General features: G+C 40.7%; 1 protein-coding gene across 1 annotated transcript; it reads right to left on the reverse strand.

The window, feature by feature from the left end:
- Positions 1-5,404: 5,404 nt before the first annotated feature.
- On the reverse strand, positions 5,405-7,751 carry RTL3 (retrotransposon Gag like 3). Its single transcript, XM_036305375.1, has 2 exons — positions 7,688-7,751; positions 5,405-7,093 (listed from the first exon to the last, which is right to left on the reverse strand). Exon 2 carries the CDS (start codon positions 6,884-6,886, stop codon positions 5,426-5,428), a length of 1,461 nt encoding a protein of 486 aa, XP_036161268.1. The 5' UTR covers positions 6,887-7,093; positions 7,688-7,751; the 3' UTR covers positions 5,405-5,425.
- Positions 7,752-11,952: the final 4,201 nt, after the last annotated feature.

Genomic DNA, 11,952 nt, shown 5'->3' on the forward strand with positions numbered 1-11,952 from the left:
GGGTAAGAAATCAACCAAAGGACTTGTATGCATGCATATAAGCATAACCAATGGACACAGGCACTAGGGGGGTGAGGGCTGAGGGGTGGGCTGGGGAGAGGTCAATGGGGAAAAAAGGAGACATAATGTAATACTTTAAACAATAAAGAATTAAAAACATAATAATACATCAATTTTGGCTGCTATATTGATACTAGTTAATGCAGTGCCATGTGTGGTTGGTGTGTATCAAATAATTTTTAATAAAGTCTTACTTGTAGAATGTTTATTTCCTTTGGGAAGAAAGTGCAACTCAATCTTATTTTAATAAAAAAAAAAACTTCACCGTGTTCTGAAAAAAACGTTTCTAAAATATAAGCTAATCACATTTCTTCCCTACTTAAAAACCTCCTAATTTATGAAATAAGGGACAGAGAGCTAAGGAAACCTTTCATTTTTATGTTATAGCCTTCTAATATATATATGAATTTGTTGCAATGAGTGTGCATTATCTTGTAGCAAGAGAGAAAATATACACCCAAATATCAAAAACTGGGGCGGGGGGAGGAGAAGGAAAGTCAAAGATTCCAGTCTAAATTGCCCACAGGATAAAGTTTGAACACCAGCCTGATAGATAGGGTTTTAAATCTGCGATTTCCAACTTCTTTCTTTTTTAAAAAAGTATATATATTATTGATATTTTACAGAGAGGAAGGGAAAGGGATAGAGAGTTAGAAACATCAATCAGCTGCCTCCTGCACACCCCCCACTGGGGATGTGCCCCCAACCAAGGCACATGCCCTTGACTGGATTTGAACCTGGGACTCCTCAGTCCACAGGTCGATATTCTATCCACCGAGCCAAACTGGTCAGGGCTCCAACTTCCTTCTTAAGCTTCATCTTTCACTAACAACCTTCTACCCTCCACACACATGCACATACACTCCTATTCTCCAGTGGAATAGAACTATCTTTTCTAAAGACACCACAATTTCCCTCTCTAACTTCTTTTTTTTGTGTGTGTTCACTTTACTCAATTTGTAAAGCCCTGCCCTGCCTGTTGTTTCCAATGAAATTCCTTCATGATCCAACTCAAAACATGCTTTTTTGGTACATAGCAGAATTAGTGCTCTCTCCTCTGTATACCACAGCACTATGTTATACAACAACTTCTTCCATTACATTGTGGTCAGAGCAAGAACTATGCATGAATCATACTTCAGATATCTTTGTACCTCTCTTTCTCTCCCTTTTTCTTCCTCTTTTCCCTATGCCTGTGTCTGTCACATAGAAGGCATTCAATAAATGTCTGTAGAATGAATAAATAAACGCAGTAACAAATCAATATCTTTTTCTAAGGTAATAGAACTCATGTCCAGTGAATAAATATTGTTTGAATAGTTAATAAAGAATGAAGGAAATTCAGCCTGAGAACCAGTGGATTGAATTCCAGCTTTTAAATGAGATAGATCATATTTTTAGCATTCACCAATTCCTAGCAGTGTGGCCTTTGGCAAGTGACCTCACCTCAGCGGGCTTCACTTCTTTGATTTATATAATGGGGCTAATAATATCTACTTTGCAGTCAGTTGAAAAGACCTGAATCACATAGCCCAGTATCTGGCAAAACCTAGGTGCTCATTAAATGGTAGTTACTACCATTAGTTTTCCTATCTTGTACAATGTTTCAGTTTGGTATATTTGTTACTGTCACATGTTTGATTATATATGTTAGCTGTCTAATTCCTGCTAATTTTTCTCTTGGAGCACATTGTAAATGTCTCATTATATTTTAGACACTATCCATATTACCTAGCTCAGTGCTGGCCACATACTTGATTTTTTAACTACTGAATTAGAAATATAGCTTATGTTGAAAAAAAACCCCACTAGATCTGGAGTCAGGAGATCAGCATAACCCTACATTAAGTTGCTTTCCTTTTCCTGGGCCTCCTCAGCTCCTTCATTTGTGAAATAAAGAAATAGATTTTTGAGTCATTTAAAACTCACAAATTCTGTTACTCTCTGATGAAATAATTGATTCTTTTTATGCAATAAGGACTTTTACTATAGTTAAATAAGTTTCTATAGCCAGGTAGAAAAATGTAGGGACCAGGTATGTTGACTAACCATCCCAGTGTTAACACAGGAAGTTAACACATGAATCTTTTCAGTCTAGGAGAAATCAACACAGTTGGTCTTCCTAGCTCCAAGTATTTTGACAAATAAAATGATTTTTTTTTCTCTGTAGCTGCTGAAATCTTTTGTTGTCTTGAATTCCACATTGACAAATAGTGCTTGGTCTTGAGGGTAGAGATGAGCAATTAAATGAGAGAAAAATAAGAAGCGTCCTTAATATACAAATAAGCACCCTTCTCTGGGTAATGATAATTCTCTATCATTGAATCAGTCACTGTAGAGAACTTTTATGTAACAAACACTATGTTAGGCTATGTTGTCAAGGTTAGGGATGTAGAAGGTTCTATCTCTGAACCTAGGCTAAATATTTGTGTGTGTGTGTGTGGGGGGGGGGGTAGGCTATCTACCTAGGGAAATGTACCCACATACCACAAGGTGGTGTATAATGGCAAAATATCTTAGATTGTTTAGGGAAGAAATAGAAGACCAATGAGGACTAGAAGATGTAGAATTTAAGGCTCTATAGGATTTAGATGGATTATTTTTTATTTCTGTTTATTTTTAATTTTTATATTTTTTCAATTACAGATTATATTCAATATTATTTTATATTTGTTTCAGGTGTACATCATAGTGTGTTGGTTATTGAAGTGGATAAGCAGATAGTCCCAGGGGTGATATACATACTGCTAGATAATAATGCATAGGTCCTATAGGTAACTCATTATTAATATACCTCCAACTCTCATGAAGAAAATACCATGGACCTAAACCATGAATGCCATTGATTAAACAAAAGGAAATATTCCAAGAAATAAAAGGTAAGTTTAGGGGTGAATGAGTCGGTGAAGGGGATGGGGTTGAGATGAAGGGAACTGGGGAAACAGAATTACAATACAAATGTTTCCTACAATTTGTCTTTTGAGTTTTCTCTCCTTTTTAGGGTTAGCTCTCTGCTACCACAACATTATTTGACCCTCACCACTGCATTAGAGACATTGGCATGATGTGGAGGAAAGGGCACAGGTTTTGGAGGCCAAATATGTCTCCACCACTCACTTGCTTTGTGACTTTGGGCAAGTGCACTAACCTTGTTGGGATTCTGTTTGCTCATTGCTAAAATAGGAGCAAACATACCTACTTCACTGGGTTGTTCTGAGGAATAATGAGATAATTAATGTGTATAACATGCCTGACATTGTAGCTGGAAAATATTAGTAGCTCAGTGATATAAAATATAAGTTCCTCACATATCTCCTTCTAGGGTAATGACCATGTATTTGATTATTTGTCTAATCTCCTTCAAGTGGTCTCAGAAAGAGAATCCTAAAGGAGAGTTGGAAACACAGAAGAAATCACTAGCACCTGCTTTGATCACTGCTAATATCTCACCTGGAGATTTCAGCCTCTTCTTCATTCCCCCCACCCTGGAGAGAAGAGAGAGAGAGAGAGAGAGAGAGAGAGAGAGAGAGAGAGAGAGAGAGAGAGAGAGAGAGAGAGACACTTAAGTCAGGACACTACACTAGCCCCTCTCAAGTCCATAAGAACACGAATTCCTTTCCTTGGCCTTTATGGTGTGTCATACAAGCAGTATGGCAACCTGGATATGCAGGAGAGGTATAATTGGCTATTAATGATCTGCATGTTTTGAAAGTTGATTCCTGCTATCCGATTCTTGTGCACTGGCAAGAGCCTATTAACAGGCATGAACTCCAGGGCAAATTTCCCAGGTGCAAGGAATAACATTGTTACTTTACGGGAAAGTTGGGTCAATGAGCCATCTCATTACCCTCTCCAGTGTCTTTCTTTGGTTAATTTATAAAGTCCAAGAAATTTGCTTTCAAAGCTGCTCAGTGTCTCTGTTAGTGGTCCCTTTATATTTGTAGGAATTTCCCTCTCCCTTCACCCTTGCCCTCAGATATCCCAGCCCTCCACTGAACCCTTCCCAACTTCCTGCTAATTTCCCCCAATACCTCTTCTCAACCTTCTCTCTACCCTTCCGTAACCCCTCCATACATCACCCAATCTCTCTCTGCCCCAACTCTTCCCCTACTTTCTCCATCACCCCACTCCATCACCCACTGACCTGTAACTACCCCTGGAATATTTAGGACATCACCAAAACTTTTAGCCTATTCCAATACCCTCTCTTCCTCCAAACTTATTTATCCCTTCTCCTCTTCCCTCAGTTAAGCCAAGAAATAATTCAAATACCAGTAGAAATTGCCAATGTTTATTGATTTTTTAAAAATATCACTTGCAAATTATTTTTTATTGAAAAGATACTGCAATTGTTGTGATAGAGAAAAATGTTGATAAGAAAAAAATCAAGTCAGTCTAACAGCTACACTTTTCAAAGTTAGTTTCTAATATCTATTCTCATGCATATTGTTAGTATAAATTGTAATTAAAACTGCTCAAACCTCAGAGGGAAAGTAGGGGAGGGTGGGGGAAAGGGGGAGAGATCAATCAAAGGACTTGTATGCATGCATATAAGCCTAACCAATGGACACAGACAACAGGGGGGTAAGGGCATGAGTGGGGGGGTGGGAGGCAATGGGGGGATAAGGACACATATGTAATACCTTAATCAATAGAGAAATTAAAAAAAAACTGCCTCACAGTAATGCAGGGTTCAAAGAAATGGGCATGCAGGGTTGGTGAAAAAAAAGCAGCTCAAAATTGTCAGGTTCAGTCCATGATCCCAGAGGCAGTGTTGTTGTCCAGGTAGCTTTTATTTTTTTTTAGAGATTCTGATGACAACTGAGGTAATAGAAGACAGGTTGCCAGGAGCAGTTACTAGGACACAGAATCTACCCAGCAATGATTTCATCACAATGTCTTCTATTCCATCTGTGCCTGAAGCAATTGTAGTGACAATAACGAGATGGAAAGGACACAGTGCGGGTACTCCACTCTATGTTTGGGTCATGTGTTTCAAGCCAGTGGATTCCAAGAATCAGAGGGTATCGTGGTGCATGAATAATATCAAACTGTAGCTCTTCAACATGGTTTCCAATTTTAACTTCGACAGGTGGTGTTTCCTTAGTTATGGGTCCATTAATCAGTGGACGGCCATCTACTGTTTCAAGCATCAGAGGGAAGATGTTATTGCGGATGGGCAGCTTCTCTCGAAGAACCACGGAATGGTCAATGCTGTTTCTGTAGGAGCCTGAGTCCACCATTGCTTGCTCAAAGAACTGTCGTCTTCCAAGTCGAATTTCAACAGTAAGCCATAGGGTTCGGGACATGGATATTGGAAGTGAGGGGGATGCATATTTGTAGATTGGCCCGCCCGGGTTCCCCCTTACCGCCGGGCCTGGATGTTTCCCGCCTGCTGGGCACGATGAGGCTTGACAGGACAATCTCTGGCAAAATGACCAGGATGAGCACAGTAGAGGCACAAGTGGCCTTCACGGCGTCGAGCCCGTTCAGCTTCACAGAGGCGTGGGCGATTGCTGGCAGCCTGCACAGGCCGGTTTTCACCTGGTTGACTCTCAGGCCCAGCTCTCTCCTCAGAGGGAATTGTACCTTGTGGATTTGGATCAGGCTTAACATTTAGCTTCTCTTCAAGGCTGATGCACTGGGTGATCAGATCAGATAGGTTAGTGGCTGAGCTTGCGGAAGACAGTTCCTCTCGAATAGAACTAGCAAGGCTTTCTTGAAATTGGATGCAGAGAGTACTTTCACCCCAGTTTAGCTTTTGAGCAATGAGTTGGAAGTGGGTCACATACTGGTGGACAGGGTCCTCCCCTTGGCAAAGCCGACGGATGCGGTGGTTGGCATCTTCCATGTTTTCTGGATTGTTAAGAGTATCCTGGAGCACTTGTATGAAACTTTCAAATTGCTCCAGCAGGGGTCTTTGGATATATACTAAGGGCTGGAACCACTTTCCAGCCTCACTTGAGAAGCAGTTACCAACAAAGCTCACTAAGGCTGCTTCAGTGGGATACAGGTGCCCTCTGACTCTCATGTAACTATTCCATTGAACCAGGAATTCAGGAAACTTCTGGGAATTCCCATTGAAGGCTAAAGGGTATTCTAAGGGGAAAGCTTCAGCCTCCAACCCACTAGGGGACTGTGGAAACTCTGAAGTGGCTGATGTCTCAGCAGCTATTACGCCCTCCAGGGACTCCTGAGGTGCTGAGAGCTCTAGGAACTCCTGGGCATCTGAAAGATCCAGGGGGGCCTGAGACATGCAAGACTGAAGAAGCTCCTTGGAAGCCTGAAGCTCCAGGGGCTCCAGGAGTGTTGAGGTCTCCTGGCATTCTGGTGTCTCCTGGGGATCTTGGGCATTTGGAAGATCCTGGAGCTCTAAATTCTGGGCCTCCTGGGCTTTTAGGGCATCCTTGGTATGAGGGGGCTCTTGGGCCTCCTTGACTTCAAAGGGCTTGTGGACCTCCAGGGCCATTGGGAACTTCTCCAGCCCCTTAGCCTCTGGAGGCTGTTGGGACACACAGGCTGCTGAGAGTCCATGGACAATTGGAAGTGACTGGGGCTCTCTGGGCTTCTGGGGCTCTTCAAACTCTGGGGGATTTGTATGATCCCAGGCTGCTGGGGTTTCCAGGGGCTCTGAGGGTTTTGGGGGCTCCTGGGCCTCTGAGGGCTTCTGGACTGATTCATCCTCCTTGGCTGCTTGGGGCTTGTGGAGCTCTGGGATCTGGGCCTGCAGGGCAGCATTTTCTTCCATCAGCTTCTGCACTTGGGCCTGGAGAATTTCATTCTCCAATTTCAGAGCAATATAGGAGGCTGCTAAGTCCTCCACCATCTTTTGAGGAAATGGGCTTGGTTTTGCAGTTTGCTGCCAAGAGAGATTGGGTGGGCTTTTGTGAGGTTTTTCTAAAAGCTCCCCGCAGGCAGATGTCAGCCTCCTTAAGTTTTCCAGGAGGTAGGGTTTTGGGCCCCACCAAGATCGATTAACAGGAGGTCACTGGGAGCCTCCAGGGATCAGCAAAGAGAGGTATCTGATGATACACTGTAAAGAAAGTAGGATCTGAGGATCAGAAACTGTGGAAAGCACTTATTAAAATAAATCAGAACAAAACTTGCCTAACAGTGCTGGGTTTCTTTTACTACAGGCTCATATTCATGAACTAGGTTTATATATGCTGGCTCTGACCCCATGATATTTTATAAACAGCGTCTAAACCAGACTATGTATGTCATTTTGCATTCTTCCTTTGAAACTTAACATTATATTAGAATCAATTTCTCCATATTCTTTTCTGTTTTACATAGTCTTTAATTTATAATGTCTACTTAATATCCCAATGTGACACTTGAATTTTAACAGCTACTTTCAATGACTAACTCATTTGAGCAATGTGGGGATTTGAACTCATCTGTGGTGGGCCAACCCAAGAGATATTTTTGGGTGGCTGGGGTAGGAGGTATGGGGGATCCCTTTCTGATACTCAGAAATCAAACCTCATAAGCAACCCCACAAGATCAGCCAAAGGAGAAAACAAGTAATAGTTGAATATATATATATATGTTAGTAGACACATGCATATTATTTATAAAATGGCTCAAAATAGTTAAGAAAATAATCTTTATAAATGTACGTTACCGTTCAGAGACAGTCCAGGAGCTCTGCTGTCTGTGTACCCATCGCTGAGGAGGGAAGTGTGTGAATTGCTTTGGAGGCTTGCCTTTTCTGCACACACTGAACTCAAACAAACACACCCACTCCCAGAACACGTTCCAACTCTCCTCTGTAACATAGCTATTTTGAGTGTGGAAGAGTTTTTTTGACAGTACCTCACAGTTTAGAGCTGCAAGGAAAGTAGGATGCTGGGTCGATGTGAGACAACCTCATGTACTCAATCCTCAGCTGCATTAATAAATATTTGGCTAGGAAATTTGGAGTAATACCGCTGCCTTATGAAAAGTTGCAAACATTTCTGAATGACCACTGTGGTTTGGGACTTTAATTTTTTATGTCTGTCTCATATAACCTCCCCTCACTCTATCCACACTGGGCTGTTTGTTTAATTCTTACTCAGAGAGAAGCTTGAAGCCCCTCAGCCTCTTTCCCTGCCACCTATTTAGTCCCTAGGGTCCCTCCTTGCAATTTTTTCTTGGAAACTTTGCTATGGACAGATCTAGGCAAAATATAATAGGGTAAGATTGTGGACAAGGCCAACTTTGTTGAAGGATACTTGTAGCTGATTGCTGGATCCCTGGCTCCTTTTAAATTGTCTTGGCCCAGGGTTCTCATCTTTCCTATAGCCTCTCAGGTGCTCTAGGCCATATTCAGGTACCCACTAAGGACAGGTCACTTGAGAAATGACCTTGTTCAAGATCTCACCTTCTCATGACAAATCACAGTTAAACCCTAGGCATGGACATGTAGCCATTTTGGGTAAGGCTCTGGGGCAACTATTATAATCCTAGTAAGGAGTGGGATTGAGGATTTTCTTTGGCCACTTTAAACCACAGATCAATTCAGTCATGCTCCCAGGTCTCCTTTTAAAGTGGTCAAGTCCACATTAGTCAATATAGTAGGATAAACCCTGGTGATGGAATATGCCCAAACCACAGCAAATTGACAAATGGACTAGCTGAAGCTGAATGAAGAGGCTTTGAAAAAGAAATGGAAATATTTTGCAAATCAAGTTATATCCTCTTCTTCCCTTTTAATGTTTTATTCTTTAGAAAAATACCACAAATAAAAATGCATCATCAGAAAATAATGTGCTCTGTTTATGTGAATTCTTCAGATAATTAAAGCCTTCCCTTTAAGAATCCAGAACACAGGTTGATATTTACCTTACCAATTTTTTTAAAAATAAGAGAATTATTTATAGTGAGTATTACATTTCTTTCTCCATTCTTAACTAGGAGATTTTGAACATAATTTAATGGTTTGGGGTTATACTTATACACACCAGTTCCTTTACTGTGTTGTAATACTGGGTTGCCTTCTGAAAGCTACTGAGAGGTATCAAGTGGGCCTGTCTCCAAATTCAATACCTCCAAATTACTATGCTTTCCAACTTCTTGCAATTTATTTTTCTTTTGTATTTTATTTATTCTTTTGTTATCAGGTTATCTCACTGTTACTTATGCCTGTCTGTAGTAAGTATAGACAAATTTGGCAAATTTCTTAGTCCTAAAACTTAAGTCTAAAACTCATTTTATGAAATTGTAAAATGGAGCTACTAATTGTACTTTACAGAGTTGTTGCAGATTTAGTGAAATAATGCATGGAAAAGATTTAGTACAGTTTCTAGCAGCTAATAGTACTGAGTAAATGTTAGTAATAATAATAAGCTGTCACCATAGTAACTTAAGTTTAAGTTATTTTTCATTTACCTGTGAATTGGGAAACTGGATAGGTGAACTTGTTAGAATTGTGTAGGGGCTGAGCAGAGGCTTTCATATTAAGAAATCTACAAGGCATAGATTTTACCGCATTGACTTTTCACCACTCAGGACTTCCCGCCGCCTCCCGCCCCCCCCCCCTTCCTCTCTGTGTTATGGATGATTTAATTTACCAAATAATACTCTAGAATCAGAACTGGAGGCACTTAAGCAGGAAGATAGAATAATTAACAAAGGGATTGTGGAGCAGCCAAGGTAGATCTTTAAAAAGTCCAGGACTAAAGCACTGAACAGTGACTCGCCCACAGATATATTTATCAGATGGGTAAACCCCCTGCAAAAGAGCAAAGATCAAATTCAATGTTTATAAGTACAAGTTAAAAAAATGCCCAAACATAGAGGATTAGTCTCTTCTGAGTGGAAATAAAGAGCTACACTGACTTTTTGTCAAAATGCCTAATGTTGTTTTGATATCCTGAATTAGTCAAGTAAGAATAGGACAGTAATCACATCCAATTTGTCATCATGTTTCTCCTATACTTTAATCCTTCTTACACTCATAACACAATGACATTTATGGATCCTTTAGAATGGATATAAAAAAAACATTCAAGTAAATGACGTTTTGTTAACTGGGCTAATACATTTTTAGGGGAAAAGAGAAGACAAATATCTTCAATTAACAGATATAAAAAGACTGAACAATTATGCTCAGTTGTGTTAATAAGTTACACATGTTGATTGTTAGCTTATGGGAAAGGGAAATGAAAGGTTAAATAAGATTAAATTCTACATTGTACACTCCAGAAAGAATAATAATTTTATTTTTTTCAGCAAATGTACAATGTGAAACATTTTGTTCTCTGCCTGGGTCTTCCTCCCCAGAGCTGGCTGGGCTGCATCTTCAAGCTCCTGCTCTTCCCTCTTCCCAACCAGGAAAAAAGCCAACAGTACAAGTTAGTCTCACAGGTCCCTGGCACAATGCCCAACTACCCTTAGGGTTAGTCCCATCCTAGTGTGTGTTTTGCTCAACATGTTATTCTTATGATTATGTTAGACTTGCAGCACTTTCTTTTTTTTAAGATTTGAAATTCTTTATTTTTTCAAAGGAGCAATATGTTAAGTAGAAACAATGGTGCTGGGACTCTCTCTCAGGAGCACAACCTCGCCCTTCCATCTCCGCCCCCCCACCCCCACCCCAGGGGCATTAACTTTGCCCTTCTCTCTCCTAAGCTCCAAGGGCCCTTATTTTGTTTTTTTTCTTTATTGATTAAGGTATTACATACATGTCCTTATCCCCCATTGCCCCCAGCCCTCCCGCTACTGCCCTCACCCCCCTGTTGTCTGTGTCCATTGGTTATGCTTATATGCATTCATCCAAGTCCTGTGGTTGATCTCTCCCCCTTCCCCCAACCCTCCCCTGCCTTCTATCTCAGGTTTGTGGTCTGGTCGATGCTTCTCTGTCTCTGGATCTGTTTTTGTTCATCAGTTTATGTTGTTCATTATATTCCACAAATGAGTGAGACCATGTGATATTTATCTTTCTCTGACTGACTTATTTTGCTTAGCATAATGCTCTCCAGGTCTATCCATGCTGTTCCTTCCTCTTTACAGCAGTGTAGTATTCCACTGTGTAGATGCACCACCTTTTTCTTGTTTTTTCTTTTTTTAAAATTTTGTTTTATTGCTTAAAGTATTACAAAGAGTATTACATATGTCTCCTTTTTCCTCTCCCCTTGACCTTCCCCTGGCCTCCCACACCCCCCAGTGTCTTGTGTCCATTGGTTATGCTTAGATGCATGCATACAAGTCCTTCGGTTGATCTCTTACCCCCACCTCAATCCTGCCCAGCCTTCCGGCTGTAGTTTGACAGTCTGTTCGATGTTGCTCTGCCTCTGTACCTATTTTTGTTCATCAGTTTATAATGGTCTTAATTATCCATAAATGAGTGAGATCATGTGGTATTTTTCTTTCATTGACTGGCTTATTTCACTTAGCATAATGCTCTCCAGTTCCATCCATGCCGTTGCAAATGGTAGGAATTCCTTCTTTTTTACAGCAACATGGTATTCCATCGTGTAGATGTACCACAGTTTTCTAATCCATTCATCTGCTGATGGGCACTTAGGCTGTTTCCAAATCTCAGCTATTGTAAATTGTGCTGCTATGAACATAGGGATGCATATATCCTTTCTGATTGGCGTTTCTGTTTTCTTGGGGTATATCCCTAGAAGTAGGATCACTGGGTCAAACGGGAGTTCCATTTTTAGTTTTTTTGAGGAAACTCCATACTGTCTTCCATAGTGGCTGCACCAGTCTGCATTCCCACCAGCAGTGTATGAGGGTTCCTTTTTCTCCACATCCTTACCAGCACTTGTCCTTTGTTCATTTGTTGATGATAGCCATTCTGACAGGTGTGAGATGTACCTCATTGTTGTTTTGATTTGCATCTCTCAGATGATTAGTGACTTTGAGCATGTTTTCATATGTCTCTTGGCCTTCTGTATG

This window comes from Myotis myotis, unplaced genomic scaffold (genome assembly GCF_014108235.1).
Source record: "Myotis myotis isolate mMyoMyo1 unplaced genomic scaffold, mMyoMyo1.p scaffold_m19_p_4, whole genome shotgun sequence".
NCBI lineage: Eukaryota > Metazoa > Chordata > Mammalia > Chiroptera > Vespertilionidae > Myotis > Myotis myotis.

What these genes read in the sequence shown, in the direction of transcription:
- RTL3 (XM_036305375.1), bottom strand. Translation starts at nt 6,886, where the DNA reads ATGGTGGAGGACTTAGCAGCCTCCTATATTGCTCTGAAATTGGAGAAT.